This window comes from Suricata suricatta, chromosome 7 (genome assembly GCF_006229205.1).
Source record: "Suricata suricatta isolate VVHF042 chromosome 7, meerkat_22Aug2017_6uvM2_HiC, whole genome shotgun sequence".
Lineage (NCBI taxonomy): Eukaryota > Metazoa > Chordata > Mammalia > Carnivora > Herpestidae > Suricata > Suricata suricatta.
In genome coordinates this window covers 60,660,211-60,677,833 of record NC_043706.1, presented here as the reverse complement: position 1 = coordinate 60,677,833, position 17,623 = coordinate 60,660,211, and the positions used below count along the sequence as shown (strand labels likewise).

Here is a 17,623-nt window from a genome sequence, read left to right as displayed (position 1 = left end):
TTTCCTGCTTTAATTTTCCTATTTCTTCATATCCTCAGAAGTACACATTCAATCATTATGGAGCTATTGTTATCTGTAAAATCACAATTAAAATCTTTCTAGTTGCATGGATGTTCTATTTATCTTTCTTCTTTTCTAACATGCATTAAGGGAATTGTTTTCGTTACTTTTAGTAACAAAAACAATAACATAGCATTTGGCTCAAGATTAGAGTTGGGAAGGTGAAAAGTAGCAATTTACCAGAGGCAGAATTGGTTTCTTTTCTTTTCATAAATAGGGCAAAGAAGAACCTTTTGGTGTTTCACACTTTTTCTAAAAAGAAGCTAAAACAGACTTCCTGTTGAGTTGTGGGGGGGGGGGGGGGGGTAGGAAGCAGTCCTTTTTATTTTATTGTTATGGGCTGCCTGCAGGCCCCCTGTACATTTCCTACTTTGATAACACCTCTGATAAAGGATTACAGACTGTCCCAGGTTCAGAGAAAAACACTGGTCAACAAACATAGGTAAAAATCATTGGATCAGAATATAAGAAAAATAATATGGAAAAGTGACCAAATAAGAGTGTTCATAACTCATAATCTCAATGCAACACAGCTATTTTAACAAAAAAGTCACAAAAGATCACAAAATCTTTATAGCTTCTTGTGGGTTTGTTGTTCTTGTTGTTGCTTTTAAAACAAAGCTATTTCTCCAAAGAATACTCAGGAGCGAGAATCCTTATTTATAATTATGAAACTTTCTTCCACTTTAAAAATTTAGGAGTTACAAAGTATATTTGTGAGTTAATGGTACCACATTGAACATGAGGAATTCTTAAAAACACAAAATAAATTTCTCCATATGATAGCATACTTTGTACTCTTGAGTTTAAGAGTGTGGTGTGTTTCAATTAATAAAGGCCAAATTTCAGAATAGCAGTTTTTCCTAACTAGTTTTAAAAGATCCATGTGTATGGTCTAGGGCCCAAGTTTATAACCAATTCCATCCAGACATTTAACATGAAGTTTTCCAGTAAGTAAAAGGAATGACCTTCTATCATCTCTCCTTTTATCAAGCCTGGTTTGTTTTTTGTTTTGTTTTCTTTTGTTTTGGGGGGATGTTTTTTTGCTGCTTTTCCTTATTTCAGTTTTCTGTTTACTTTTTATGATAACTCAGTACCTGGCCTTAGACCAGATGTAGTAAAGTAGAATAAAAAGAACCTTTAGTTATTTAATACATAAACTTCTATGACAGCAGAAAATTTTAAGGAACTAATTAACATAAGTTTTAAGATCTATACATGTATATTTTTAATATGATTCTCTTCTCTTTAATATGATCCTCTTTTGATAACTGAACTGAAATTGCCTCATTCAAATTATTTATCTGCAATATACAAATATATAAATATGCCTTAACTCATAATCTCAATGTAATATTAAAACTGATAAAAGAATAAGAAATAACTGAATTCTTAATGGCTTCAAGATTTTAAAATTCAAGTTGTACTGAATCTTTTCACATTACTCACGAATTCTATCTCAACCAGAACAATATTCCAAGTACCATTAAACATACTATAGAGTTAAAAGAAAGCAATTGAGAGACTCAATTTATCCTTCGTATACTTAGGTTTAACAGTAGACTGTTGACAACTTCACAGACTCCAGAGTTGAAACCCTAGCCTCTGCCTCAGATTTGTTATATTTTATTTTTAGATGTAATCACTTCCCTCCGGTAAATGTTTAGTGACCACACGCACAGGTCTGCACATGAAGAAACTAAAAAGGGAACCTGCACTGTGAATCAGAGACACAAGACACAAAAAGAGCTCCCTGTCAGGCCAGTCCCAGCGTGTCATATTCTTCAATAATCCTTACGACAGTGCTGTGCAGACATTTTCAGTTAATGCAAATGATGCCTGTAGTTAAGCGATTGCCATGGCATGTTCAATATATGTTGCTTCGGGAGTACCTTCTACCAAACAACCTGATAAAAATCAACTTAATTTCTGTATTATTAATTTCTCTCATTGCTTCATGTTATGTGAATCTTGTTAAGAGTTCAGATTTTGAATTCACACTCCTTAGGAAAAGCCTTCAAAAAGATCAATTTGGTAAAGTTAATTGGACCAGAATATATGCATTTCAGTAGTCCTAGATCCAATAGAACCCGATTAAAGAATTGCAATACCAGGGGGTACTTGGGTGGCTCAGTCAGTTAAGTGTCCAACTTTGGCTCAGGTCATGATCTCATGGTTCTTGGGTTCAAGCCCACATCGGGCTCTGTGCTGACAGATTCGGATTCTGTGTCTCCCTTTCTTTTTGCCACAAGCCCCATTTGTGCGCTCTCTTTCTCCCTTTCTCTCTCAAAAATAAATAAGCATTTTAAAATTTTTTAAAAAGAAAAGAATTGTGATACCAAAGCTGCAAAAGCAAAACATTCAGGGGTATCCCAAATTGGGGAAGTTTCAGTAGTGCAAGATGATTACGTTTTAGAGATCTGCTGCACAGCACTGTGCCTATAGTTAATAATACTGAATTATACACTTAGATACTTCTTAAGAGGGTCGATACCATGTTGTGTTCCTACCACAGGTTTTTAAGTTAAAAAGTTACTAAAGGCAAGAATAACAAAAAATAAAATAAAACGAAGAGAACTTGGTAGGTAAGGTGCAAGATAACCAGCTAAAAACGAAAAAATTGTCAGTTAATTGTCCCAAAGGTGAGTATTTCTACAAGTGTTTCTACAATTAAAGAAATTGCTGAATCCCACCCCAGCCTGTCCTGCATAACATCAATCTCAGAGTGAGATTTAGGAATTAATACTCCAGATGATTCTTGCTCAGACTAAGATGGAAATCCATTTATTGTAGATCCTTCAAATCATTACTAGTGTTAAGAGCATTTATTATGCACTAGCATGTCCCTAAAAATTGTATCCATCTCAACCGAAGATTCATTTTCCTTTCTAACTAAAAAGTCCTATCCTCTCCTTTTAAGTTGCAAATCACATTACCTACTAATGCTTCTTAAAAGGAGGGGACATACAAAATGACTAAAATTAACTCAGGCAATGACAGATATTGGCGAGGATGTAGACAAAGTGGAACCCTTTTGCACTGCCAGTGGGAAAGCACACTGGTGCAGCCACTCTGGAAAACAGTATGGAGGTTCTCAAAAATTTTTAAATAGAACTACCCTGAGACCTAGCAATTGCACTACTAGGTATTTATCCAAAGGTTACAGGAGTGCTGTTTCAAAGGGTCACATATACTCCAATGGTTATATATAAACATTGATATTGACTGCAGCACTATCAACAAGAGCCAGCGTATGAAAAGAACGCAAAGGAGTGGATAAAGAAGTGGTATATATACACAGTAGAACATTACTCAGCAATCAAAAAGAGTGAAATCATGCCATTAGCAAGTGGATTAGTGGATAGACCTAGAGTGTGTTGTGTTAAGCAAAATTAGTCAGAGAAAGATAAATATCATATGACCTCACTCACATGTGGAATTTAAGATACAAAACAAATGAACATAAGGAAAAGGAAGCAAAAATAATATAAAAACTGGGCAGGGGACAAAACATAAGAGACTCAAATACACAGAACAAACTGAGGGTTGCTGGAGGGGTTCTGGGTGAGGGGATAGGCTAAATGGGCAAGGGGTATTAAGAAGAGCACTTGTTGTGATGAGCACTGAGTGTTATATGTAGTGGATGAATCCCTGGATTCTACTCCTGAGTCGAATATATTGTACTATATATGCTAACTAACTTGGATGTAAATTTAAAAAACAACAGAATGAACTCCCCTAGTCCTATGGACTTCCTTTTGCCATGGGTCACCTCTTATTTATTTCTCACTGAAGAAAGAAACTGTTTTCCCCCCAAAAAATATGACAGCCTCAGGATGTCACTGATACAGTAGTAGAATTTTCAAACTTTCATGTGGCTTATTAGGAAATGCACCTCCTGCCAAATTTATATAAAAATCACAAAGACTCTGTAACACTAAGAGACTAAGACTTACTATATCTTAGACAGTTTTTATTTTATGTGTGTTTCAAACTCAAAAGTCTCTACTAGTGTGTGTTTATACCTGTTTAGCAAGACTTATTAAAGATATATTCAAAAGAATAGGCACAATAAGACTCATAGTTTCAGATTACATCATCATATGTGACCATCGTCAGAATACATCATATGTGATCCTTTGCACAGGAGAGTTGAAAACTTCTCTTTACTTAGCAAATGGCTTCTCCAATGTGTCTAGTTTGACTTACAAGTACATCTAAATCAGTAATATACACATACTCAAAGTTCAAGGAAAGTTTTCCAAATTAGGTACATAGTCGTGTTTAAAAATCAGAGATGAGAATAAATGTTTCAAACTGCCCTCAAGCCCTTTGGAAATATTTATAAAGTTGACAATTTAATAACTGCAAATAAACATGATCTATTTAGTGCAAAAAGAGCTGCTACAATTGTTCATCTTTTGTACATTTCATTTGAGATACTATAAAACGTACTTAAACTAAATTTCCTTTTATATTTCCTATTCTGTTTTTCATTTTTCCCTAATTAAGATTAGATATGCCTCTGGTTAATCATAATTAGTTATAGACTTATGTACTTCTAACTTATGACAAAGAGAAAAAGGAGAGAAATACACACGGAGAAACACATACATGTATTTATATTTGTAAATATCGATGAGAGAAAGGAAAGGCTATGTCGACTATATAATATAATATGCATACGGGAAAATGAGGTAATTTTAGAAATTCTCAATGTGCAACATTCAAGGTCAGTGGGAAAAAAGAATGAATTATTTATTTCGTACTAGTAGATTTAATCTATTGCCTTCTTAATGCCAACAATTTATTTTGATGATTTTTAAAAATAACTTGAAGACTATATATAACACTTGGTGACTGGACAAAGGAGGTAGCCTGGATACCTGACTTGTCCCTGACCGTCACGGAAGTGGAAGCAGGAAGCAGAAGCATTGCCACCCAGAGCCAAAGTTTCCAAGAGTCAGTGTGCCTCATTGTGCCTTGAAACCATGTGAACAAGTGGCCGCAGTTCTGCAACAAAACAAAATACTGGAATTGAGCTTACGGTTTCTTTCATCATCATTTCTAGAAAACCATCATCTGCAAAGAGAACACAATAGATTTTCACATGACATAGAATTATATAATCGTATATATGATATTATGTAGTTATATGTAATTTAGCAATATATATCTTAATGTGTATGAAAAAGCTCTAAAAATATTTTCAGATTAGTTCCTAATTATCAGTGTCAACACAGCCTCTTATAACTTAGATTTTCTCTTCTTTTACATGTGTTTTTTTAGAGCTGTACCACTTAAAATGATTTTAACATATACATGTTTAGAAATATATATTACTTATAAATATACATACACACATATATCTATACACACACATATATATGCATATATATACATTTCTAAATCCTGGTAAAATACACCTAACAAAATCTTAAATCTTAATCACTTTTAAGTAGAATTAAATACCTTCATATTATTGTTTAATCATCGCTATCATCCGTAACTTCTCATTCTTGCAAAATTGAGACTGTATAACTATTGAACATTAACTCCCCATTTCTCCCTCCCCCAAACCCTGGCAACCCCCACTACTTTCTGACTCTATGAATTTGACTACTCCAGGTACCTCATATAAGTGGAATCATACAGTATTTATCCTTTTGTGTCTTCATTTCACTTAGCATAATGTCCTTAAAGCTCATTCATGTTGAAGCATGTGTCAGAATTTCCTTCCTTTTTATTTTTATTTTTTAAGTTTATTTATTTATTTTGAAAGGGGTGGGGGGGAAGAGGAAGGGGTGAGAGAGAGAGATCTATGCTCTGCTCAGCATGGATCCAACACAGACAAGATCCCACAACAGCAGGATCAAGACCTGAGTCCAATGGCTAACAGACGGCCACCCAGGAGACCCCAGAATTTCCTTCCTTTTTTAAAGCTGAATAATATTGCACTGTATGTATATGCCATGTTTTGTTTATCCACTCATCCACTGATGGACATTTGGGTTGCTACTGCCTTTTGACTAATGTGAATAATCCAGTTATGAACATGAATGTACAAATACCTGTCCAAGTCCCTGTTTTTAGTTCTTTTAGGTACATACCCAGAAATGTAATTGCTGGATCATATGAAAATTCTTTTAATTTTCTGAGGAACCAACATACTGTTTGCCATTGCAGCTGAGCCATTTTATATTCCTACAAACAATGCATAGCAGTTCCAAATTCCCCTTATCCTCATCAACATTATTTTTTAAAAGCAACCATCGCAATATGTGTGAGAGAGTATCTCATTAGGTTTTTTATTTTCATTTCCCTAAGGATTAGTGATATTGAAAATCTTTTCATATGCTTATTATCCATTTGCATATATTCTTTGAAGAAATGCCTATTTAAATCTTTCCCTATTGTATAATCTGGTTTTCTGTTGTTGAGTTGTAGAAGTTCTTTATATATTCTAGATATTAGTCCCTTTTCAGACATATGACTTGCAAATACTTTCCTCCTTGTTGTGGGTTACCTCTTTACTCTCTTGATTGTGTCCTTTGCTATACAGAAGTTTACTTTTATGTCATCCAATTTACCTATTGCTCTTGTCACCTGTTCTTTTGGTGTCATCTACAATGGATTTATATTTTTAGAATATAATCTTATTACTCACAATTCTATTTTCTCTTCTGGACATTAGGGTTACATATTTTGTCTTAACTGATATTATATTTTCTATAAACATAACTATGTTGTTTCTGGGGGGAATAATCACTGCTACTGGAATGATTACTATACATACATGTGAAAAGCAATCTTTCCTTATGTTTAAAGAGAAAAATGGATAGATATATATATAATGCCTGCCTCACCTGAGCCTACCACTGATATCATATTTAACATTATTGCCTTATCCTCCATAATAATTTGTTTTTCCAAATATAGACTATTACTTTATAGGTATTACAGTAAATGATTTAGTAAACAGAATCTCTATAATGGAAAATTTAAATATTATGTAAATTAATTTTTATAGTGAAATAACTAACAAAAAACTGTAAGTAAAAATATAATGGCTCCTTCAGTATATTTAACAATTGCAGTATTATTAGAATAGCTATTCTAAGACTTCTAAATATTCAAATAATATTGAATCATTTATTTGCCATCATTCAAATTGTACTCAAGAGTCAAATATAAAAGAATCCATCACACCAATGTCTAAATGTTGTCAGTACGCATTCTAGAAAAAAACTAAAGCCATCATTTTTGGTATTCTGCATGTGCCAAATACTCTAAGATCAGCACTTTAAAATTAATTCAAGATTTTAGATATTTCTGGATGAAGAGCTAGAAGTAGTAATTGCAATACTAAAATTGTATGTGTGGTTCTAAATATCAAACAGCTGGTTTTATGCCTTTTTTCTTTTGAACTCTTTCATCTAGATATAGTCTTAATCCTCATATGACTTTGCAAACTTATCCTATTATTTCAGTTAGTAACTGTTAAAGCAATTAATTCTATTTCAAATAAATGAACTCAAAGATATTAAATTATCAGAGATCCTTGTTTCATTTTTAACCACAAATTTTTTTTATCTTCTAGACATTTTCTATTACTTAAAGGGATTTCAATTACTAAAACATAGACAAGAAAAAAGAAGTTTTACACTATTATAGTCATTAAATATTCAATAAAAAATTAATATGCAAACAATCTTAAGGTACAGATGGATTAAATCAGAAAAATTTTAAAAATATTTAAGCAGAAATTATCATTGATCTTTCATTTTAAAAACTTTTCAGAAAGTAGACAACAATAACACAGGTAAACCATTCAGTCAGCAAAATCATTACACTACACTCGACAATGATATTATAAGAAAGAAAATTACTGGCAAATCTTTTTTGAACACATTTGTGAATGGTCAACAAAATTTTAGTATAGTAGAGGAAAACCAACAAAACAAAAAGACAACCTACTGAAAGGGAGAAGATATTTGAAATGATATATCTGATAAGGAGTTAATAGTCAAAATATATAAAGAAGTTACACAAGTCAACACCAAAGAAACAATATGATTAAAAAATGGGCAGAGGCATTTTTCCTAAGTGACTTCTATTAGTTGATAAATTAGCAGTGTAGTATAGAAATTAAAACCATGGCTTCATGCCACTTATGAGCAAGTTATGTAATTTCACTAAGCCTTCATTTATGTAGCTGAAAACTGATAATAACACTAAATTATTTAACAACTGGGAAAAGTATAGTAGAGGTCCTTGAACATATTAAGTTTTCATACAAATTATCTGCTATTTTAATTGTTTGCTCTACATATTCATAAATAATAATAAGTAAAACTTTGGGGTGCCTGAATGGTTCAGTTAGTTAACCATCTGACTCTTGATTTCAGCTCAGATCATGATCTCAGGATCATGAGATCAAGCCCTGCATCAGGCTCCACACTGAGGGGGGAGCCTGCTTGAGATTCTCTCTCTCCCTCTCCGTGCCCCTATTCCACTTATGCAAATGTGCACTCTTTCTCATTAATTAATTATTTAATTAGTAAAAATTTAGTTATCGCCTCAGCCTGAGGTTGATATTGATATTTGGACAATGGGAAAGTGTCAAAGCATCCTAGAAATTTCTGTTCATTGACACTTTGGTCCCTCTTACAGCAACAAAGAACCAGAGAGCTATATAGCCATATGCATATTAACTCAATCTTGAGGTCTCCCAACTCTTTCCTTGAGCCACTTAGAGGTTGATAGCACTTCACTTCAATCTCATTTATGCAAAATGCTTGAAGAATAAGATGTTATGTTAAGTTGACTAAACACTGATGAATTGCCATTCCACCCTCTATTGAAATGCCTTTCACCAAGTTCAGCAAGAACTTGAGAGAAGAATCCTTTGTTCTCCCCATTTAATTCAAATCTTAGTGGTACTTCTAGAGCTGACCACTCCCTCCTTCTTGAAATCCTCATTCTCATTGGTTACCCTGGACCTCACACTCTCTTGGATTTCTCTCTACATCCCTTCTCAAATCTTTTCTCTACCTGGTTTCTTAATCCTGGGATCTGTGGGCCCTCCTCACCTTCTCTTTATAATGTCTCTTTAGGTGATCTCGCCATTTCTTGGCTTTAAACAGTACCTGTCAGATGAATCTAAAATTTGTATCCCCAATCCAGTTTCTCTGAACATTAGACTGTATAGCCAGCTGCCTATTCTATATTTCCTTTTAGATGGTACACAAGAAACCTAAAATTTAATATGTCCAAGATAAATGCCTGATCTTAACCACAAGTTACTCCTCTCATGCTTTTCCCAGTCTCAATTAGTGCCCATCAAAATGCTCAAACCAGGAACTCAAGCGTCACACTGATGCTTCTGTCTTCCTTATCACCATCTTCCACATCCAATCAACATGTCATATCAGTATTACCCTATACCCATCTCAAATCCATCTACCGCTCTCCATTCCTCTGTCATAATCCTAGTTCAGGTTATCCTGGTCTACATTCCTCAACAACTTCCTAACTCATCTTCCCTCAAATCTGCTATCAGCTTCTGACCATATTCACTCACTACATAATGCAGGAGAGCTTTTCTTAAAATAAAAATTGAACCACGTCACTCCTCTGCTTTAACCCTTTAATGGTTTCCCACTGTACTTCACATGTAATCTAAGTCTTTCTATGGCCTAGAAGCCCTGAGTAATTTAGCTCCTACTCTCCTCTCCAGCTTCATTTGGTACTTTCCTCTTCACTATTTCCTACTCCTCAAATTCTCATGCTCTTTCCAACCTCAGGACTTTTGTGCATGCCATTTCCTCAACCTGGATCATACTGGGTCCTGTTCATCCTACTCCTCTCAACGTAAATGTTACTGTGTAAAAGAGCTCTTGCCGGACAGGTTAAGTGTCCTCGCCCCATTATTCTCCAGCTCGGACTATTTTGTTTGTGGACATATGTTTATTACCCCCATTCACCTCTACTCTCCCTTGAAGGCAGAGACTACATCTGTCTTGCTCATCAGCTTATCCTCAGCAGCTAGCATAGTATCTGTAAAAGCATGAGCTCAATAAATATTCTTTGAATTAAAATAAGTAAGAGACTGCCAATTTCCAAATCTTGAGATACAGTAAAACATACTTATCTTTGAATATGCAGTGATGATAATTTAATCTTTTACAATTCATCAGACATTTCAAGATCTTAGATTTCAGGGATCATTATGATGAACATAATATCTATTCGTACACTTAATTGTTAATTTTCCTCTGTTTAAGCTTCATATTTTAATTCCAGTATAGTTAACATACAGTGCTATAGTAGTTTCAGGTGTACACCTCTTTGTACATTTTAAAACATGTTTATTAGCTGAGGTTTCTACTCTTTTGAGCCTGATTAAGTACAAATGTACCCCACTCCACTAGGAACATTTGAAAAAAAACTTGATAAAGGTCTCAAAATAAATCCTTGTATATGTTAAAAAACAAAACAAAACACCTTTTTTCCAGATCCTTAATCTCTGCTCCAGGCAGTGGCAGGGTGGGCAAAACCTCCCTCAGGGTCTTTCTGGACTTCTCCTTCTCCAGATCCTTCTCACTGTCCCCAGAACCCACTGTTCTCAGGCTGCTAATTGCTGCTCTGGACCAACCTCCAGTGCCTTCCAGGAATTTCCAATTCTGGGCTTTATCCACAACCTCCTCCATCATCAAAATTTCCCAAAGTTTTTTGTCCCCTCAGCTAGATGACCATCCAGATAGTTTGTTAAATTTATCTAAGCCAGTGTTGTCACAATTTAATGTGTTGCTTTTCCTAGGTAAGATTTAAATGTTAACATAGACCTTCAATGCTTTCCCAATGGATTGACCAATGAAGAGCCTCAGAATAATATATGTGGATGCTGAAGTTACTAAAGCCCCTCAAATCACTTTCAAAACTTGTACAAAGATGGCTAATGATACATTTTAAGAAGGACACAGGGAATATTGGTTACACATGTTCTCATTTTCTGCAGGAGAATTTCTTTTATATGTATTTTTTGAGAGGCAGGCCTGTCTTGCCCTAACACTAGCACATTACAGGACAAGAGATCCCACATATCATATGTCTAAATATATGAAAGTTCAAAATAAAGCTAATATCTTGGCAAGTATACACAAAGACTTGAAAGCCCAAGTCAAGTTTAGAATTGAATACAGCAGGCTACAAGGGATGAACTAGACTCTGGACTTGACCAAAGCTCTTCTCACATTTTTTCCCATTCCTGGCTTGATCTGCACCATGAGGGGCCTTACCCACACGTATGGGAATATATCAATAAGTCTAAGCTCTGTCCATAACACTTGGGAGCAGTCATCCCTTGATACTTGCTTGGGCCTAGGAGTGTTCCCACCAGTGACTTGGTCTTCCCTGGAAAGGTGAACCCAGGTCCTCTAAGAGGACTAAGGGCCCTTTGGTCAGGGAATTTCAGGATCTTGGGTGCCCAGAGCCTCATCCAGCAGCTTGAGCTTTGTGTGGATAAGTCCCCTTACATCTGTGGACTCCTAACCCTGAGAGCAGGAGCACATCCAGAGCAAGGCCACATAAGAACCTACCAAAATATAAGGCTCAGAGCAAGGACCTTGTTTCCTGGGCCAAGGGATGGTACAGAAGACAAGTATCATGTCTTCATTCTACAGATATGAAACATTAAAGGTCACAGAGAAGACCTGAGATCCAAGTCTAGCCCTTCTTGACTAAGAAGCCAGTGCTGTTGTACCATGAAGTTTACTATCAGAATGAGGGATAGACCTACAACATCCCTATATACTTCCTTTAAATATTCAGCTATTCTTTTTCAAGATGTTAGCCTGATCCTGGGGGTATCTGGGTAGCTCAGTTGGCCGAACAACTGACTCTTGGTTTCAGCTCAGGTCATGATCCCACAGTTCATGAGTCCAAGCCCCTCGTAGGTCTCCACGCTGGTGGTATGGAGCCTGCTTGGAATTCTCTCTCTCCCACTCTCTCTCTGCCCCTGCTCTGCTCTCTCTCTCTTTGTTTCTCTCTCAAAATAAATAAATAAACCTAAAAATAAAGATGCTAGCCAGCTCCAGACTGTAGTTCTTTCCCACCACTATAAAGTACCAAAGGTATAACTGAGTATTCCCAGTACTGCCGGTCTTGAGCAGAAAACAGTGCTGGAGCCGATGAACCCTCTAAGGTCATCCAGATAGCCCTATCTATAACCTATTTCTCAATGCCACGACAGCAAAGAGATAAAGACTGACTGAAGGCCTGGCTATGACCTCTACTTCTAACTCATTATTCTCACCATCTTTGCCCAACTGGAATAGTTTTGGATACTGGTTGGGATAAGGCAATTTAAAAAGGAAAGTCACTGCCCCTTAAATTTCCATTATCTAGCTCTTGAAAACCTATAAGGCAACTATCAAACTGAAAATGTTTTAATTAGGACATGGATTTTTTTTTAATGTTTATATATTTTTGAGAGAGAGTGTACAAGCGGAGCAGTGGCACAGAGAAGGGGACAGAGAATCGAAAATGAGCTCTGTGCTTACAGCAGTGAGCCTGATATGGGGGGCTCGAACTCCTGAACTGTGAGATCCTGACCTGAGCTGAAGTTGGACGCTCAATCCACTAAGCACCCAAGTCTCCCAGGACACGGATTTTAAAAAATTCCTTATCAATCTAGATTCATGTACACAGAGCACAGATAGAAAGGAACAGTGGAACACCTTAATCTTTCATTCCATCCATACAATGAGGTTCCTACTAGGGAGATAGAATAGTCACTGGGGATACAGCAGTGAGCCAAATACTGGAAGTCCTTACTGTCACTCTGGTAAGGGAGACCAACAATAAACAAACATACACATTATCTTTGAGAGACAGACACTAGGAAATAAAGGAAAGTAGAGCAAATAGAACAATGAAATAGTGAGCTTGCTAGACAAGATGGTCAGGGGCTTCTCAGCACAAGCCTTTGAGTGAACCAAACCAAATCAGCCTACAGAACATGAATCATCTTATAATCCTCATTCTGCATCTTTGAAATTTGGTATTAGGTAAAGAGTCAGAGTGTTAGAGTTAAGACAGAAATAGAAAATAACATGGAAAAGTCAAGTGAAAGAAGAAAAAGGAGAAAATAGAAAAGAGTACTGATTCACTTTATGTAGGCTGTTAAATGAGCAACACCACATTTCAACTTTCAAAAAAGTAAGTTTGATTTGTTAAATGACTAAACCCACTTTTTTAGAGCATTCATTACAAAGAGTAATGCCAGGTGACTGAGTAGGGGGTTGATTCTTAAATCAAACCTCTTGACTACCCACCAATATGCCTGTACGTAACTCTAAGAAAATCTGCCCATAGTGTTATGAAGTCACACATCTTGTAAATAAGCAAAAACAACAGGTGTTAACACATCTGTTCTTTTACCAATCTTCAGAATCTATCTTTAGTGAAGCTCAGCACAGTTTATCAACTATTAGAGAAAACCAGCTGAAAAGACATGCCTATAGAGTTAAATTCCAAGCCAAGACAGGACAAAAAAATCTCAACATTTTAGGACTTGATCTAGCATTATTTCATAATTTCATCATTGACTACAAAAATGAAACTGAAGTTAGTTTGCAGAGGTCGGAATCAGCTTAGGCAAGGTTTCTGCCCTCATTACAATCTACGGAAAGCTCTTGACCTTTATATTCTAATTACAGGCATCATATTTAACTTAAGAACCCAAGTCAGACATTTCAAAATCCTCTTTAACTCATTCTTTATCCCTCCCATATCAAATCTCTATCAAGTCTATCAAATCTACTTTTACAAAGTTCTTTGAATCCATACCAATTTCTTCATCCTCACAATGCTGATTTACTTCACATCCTTACCATTTCTCATCTATAAAAGCCAGGAGACTCCTAACTAGATTCCTCTCCTTCAGTCTCATTCCCCTTGATTCTATCTGCCTACTGCTCAGGAATTCTATTTCTATAACAGATCTAATCACCTTAGTGCTCTGCTTTTTTCAAGTCTCTGGTGGTTTTTCATTGGTCATTCTTAAGAAAACCACTTAAGGCTCTCTCACCACTAGCAGAATCCTCAAATCACCTGACCAGTCCCATGGCCAGCTACCTCCTTCCAAACTCCACTCCACCAAACCCTTCATAATTCCCCCAAATGTGCCAGGCTTCTACATGTTCAGATATGGCTGTTGGTATGTCTTTCTAGTTCTTTGCAACTGGTGATCATTTACTATACCCTCCACACGCAATTCAAATACCATGTCCTCTATGAAGTCTGCAGGAATCATCAGAGTTCATTTACTCACCACCTTGCAATCTAATAGAGCTCAGTCCCCACCTCTGCTTCAGCACAGTCTATACTGCACTTTAATAACTTGTGTACATTCTGTCTCCCCTCTATACTGAATATCTTATGGGAAAAAAGTATCTTATCATTTGTGTTTTGTTCAAACATTAAATGATGTTTTAACACTGGCATTTAGTAGGTACTTGATCAATTTTTAGGAAAAATATACTCTAAGACAGTATGTTTCCAAAATTAAACAAATTGAAGATTCAACCTGTTAAGTAATATATACAGATATGGATTCAACATTTACTGAAAGATAGGAGATGGAGAAATGTAGACAAAATTACTAAAAGAAAGCTCAGTGAACATAACTCAGTTATTTAATAAGACTCACAAAACATAATACTACTGAATTTCTCTTCCTTCACAGAAATACATTTCCTGCTTGCTCATGTTTATAATCCTCTAAAGCTGATCAACTCTATTTTCTCAAAGTTCTGTTATTTCTCCTGTCACTTCAAAACTAGCACCTACTTCCCAGACGGTCTCCAAATTCAGGTTCCCTTTAAACATGCTTAACTGATTCTCTCCATCCTCAACAACTGCTTGTTTAATTGATACACTTCTTCAGAGAAGAATGTCATTCAGAATGACATTGTCTCCTTCAACTTTTTTTGATACCATTCTCAACTTCCACCATTATAAGTGACCCACATTTTTTTGGATATCAATTCTTGAGCTCTGTTTCCACAGATATATCTATAATCAACAATCCAATGCCACTATAAATTTTAAATTAACATGTATATTTCCTTATCTATCAAGTTTTCCTAATTTTTCCATTTGAAAGACTTTATGATCTAATAATCTTACAGTCTCATGATTCCTTTGGATTTCCCTCAAAGAGGCATCAGACACCCTTTGGGCTTCACAAATATCCTAGTATTCCACTCTCGCATTCACCATCTTTCTATCAATTTCCAAAGTCAATACATAACTTCCTCACTCGATTATCTCAAACTGGCCTACAAAATAACGCCCCAAAGAGCTCCTTGCCTCTCAGCCTCTCCTTTCCAGGCTCTCCCTGGCAAGTGCTATCTGCTCTCCTCATCTCCGGTTTCATCCCAGCTTGGATTCTCTGTCTTACTAGGCACATGACGGCTCACTCCCACCTCTAAGCCTTCACACATGCCATTCCTGGTGGCTGGAATGCCCTCTCTCTTGCTCTCTTCTGTTAAGCTTCTTTATTCTCTGCCTCTTTAAGATATATGACCTTAACGCGGCCTGCCCTGAATAATCCAACCCCAATCCCATTCAATCTATTTTTCCGATATCCTTTCCAGGTTATATATTAGCATCTCCCTCTAGCCCTGCTAGTTTGTATTCTTACTAATTTTTCATTTTCCACTGAAATTTGTGTTTATGATGCCAATTAGCCATAAAACTAGGGTTTCTGGGGCGCCTGGGTGACTCAGTCGGTTAAGCCACCAGATTCAGCTCAGATCATGATCTCACAGTTCGTGGGTTTGAGCCCCACATCAGGCTCTGTGCTGACTGCTAGCTCGGAGCCTGGAGCCTGCTTCAGATTCTGTGTCTCCCTCTCCCTCTGACCCTCCCCCTGCTTGTGCTGTCTCTCTCTGTCTCTCAAAAATAAATAAAAAACAAAAAAAAATTTTTTTAAACTATGGTTTCTATCTCCATACCTTCTCTTGCTTCTAAAACCATCCACTCTCTGTACCCATTGGGCATTTCTGCCCATTGCAAAAAATGAACTACAATTTCAGCAAGAGAGATTAAACAGAAGGACCATAAAGTAGATGGGAATTTTCCATTTCTGGGAGAATACCATTTGTTTTAGATAGTTTCCTTGGACAACAGCGATTCAGATAGCGATAACGGCCCAATTGTGATAATAATCACATTTGCGTTTCTTTCAACTTTTTGCTTTTTCTCTGGCCTTTTCGTATCAGGTTCAGGCTCACTCTGCTGGTCTATCACCACACCTCCTCCCTCCTTTCCCAGGAAACCCCAGTCAGATTCCTTACCAGTTGGAGAGATCAGGCCGGACAAAACCTCATGGAAGCACCTGCCAGTCACTTTCTCCATTTTCTATCCCCTAGAGAGAGAATTAAATTTTCCAGCCCTGGGGATCGCCTTCTTCTTTTCCATCCTGAAGACATATTCCCAGTCAAAGCACCCTGTCAACCCTCCTCAGGAAGAGATTTGAGATACATTTTGAATAACTAAACATCTCAATTTCCCCTTGGCAGGTACACACCGAAAATCTAGACTTAGAGCCCTACTACACCTCTCTCCTCACACACCAGCCAGGAGATGAGAAGAGACCACACGTTTGATAAAGTGGAGTTGTTTTTGTTTTGGGTTTTTTTGTGGTTGTTGTTTGTTTTTAATCTCTTTTAAAAGGGCAATGCCGCTTGGTTTGGATTGAGACTAAGAAGTGCCATCTGCCCCCTCCCTTTTTGTTGGGCAGGGGGAGGGAGAGATGTTGGAGTGGTTTTATTTCATTCCCTCCATTATCAAGCAGCTATAAATTCCTCCTGAGCGTCCCAACCACCCTCCCACCTTGTTTCTCCTCAGACTTCTCCTCCAAGCAGATGAGACCAAGCGGTCTTGGAACTGTGGATGGAAGGAGGCAGCACAAGTATTTCCTTTACCCTTGCACCCCTCAACCTCAAGCTGGGGCTCCGCATCGCTCACTGCTGCAATTCCTGACGGCTCCATTAAAACTCTGCGCACTCTCGACGTTCCGGGTCTCCTCTTTCTGATCCCCAGCCCACTGTCCCCTGAGGGACAATCAGTGCTGGTCCCCAGCCCCTCTCCATTTCCCCACCGCTCCTAGCCTCCGGCGCTCCCGCAACCTGGCCAGCCCCCCACCGACGCGCCTGCCCCCTCCCCCACTCCCTCCTCGGGCGCAGGTTTCGCTTACACGCCCGCCTGCTCGGAACGAGCTAGCGTGCCCGGCGGCCGCGGCGCGCTCGGTTCCGGGCCAACAAACTTCTTCGGGACCCTGCAGTGCCCTAGCGGGCTGCGCGGCGCCGCCCCCCTCCTCACCGCCGCGGAGGCGTCGGCGCCGGCGCGCTGACGGCGCTGGCGGCTGGATCTCGCAGCTGAGGCGAGGTGGGGGCCGCGTTCTCCGAGCGCCGGGACCTGGACGTTCCCGCGGCGGCGGCGGCGGGGACGGCGGGGACGGCGGCGGCGCTCGGTCGGGCCGCGCGGCGCGTGC

At 37.7% G+C, this 17,623-nt stretch overlaps 1 protein-coding gene across 1 annotated transcript in view; it reads right to left on the bottom strand.

The window, feature by feature from the left end:
• Window positions 1-17,623, bottom strand: part of COL19A1 (collagen type XIX alpha 1 chain) — a 309,028-nt gene that overhangs the window by 290,484 nt on the left and 921 nt on the right. The window contains exon 2 of the mRNA XM_029943181.1: window positions 4,947-5,073. Coding sequence (XP_029799041.1) covers window positions 4,947-5,037 — 91 coding nt within the window. The 5' untranslated portion in view covers window positions 5,038-5,073. The remainder of the gene's footprint in view (window positions 1-4,946; window positions 5,074-17,623) is intronic.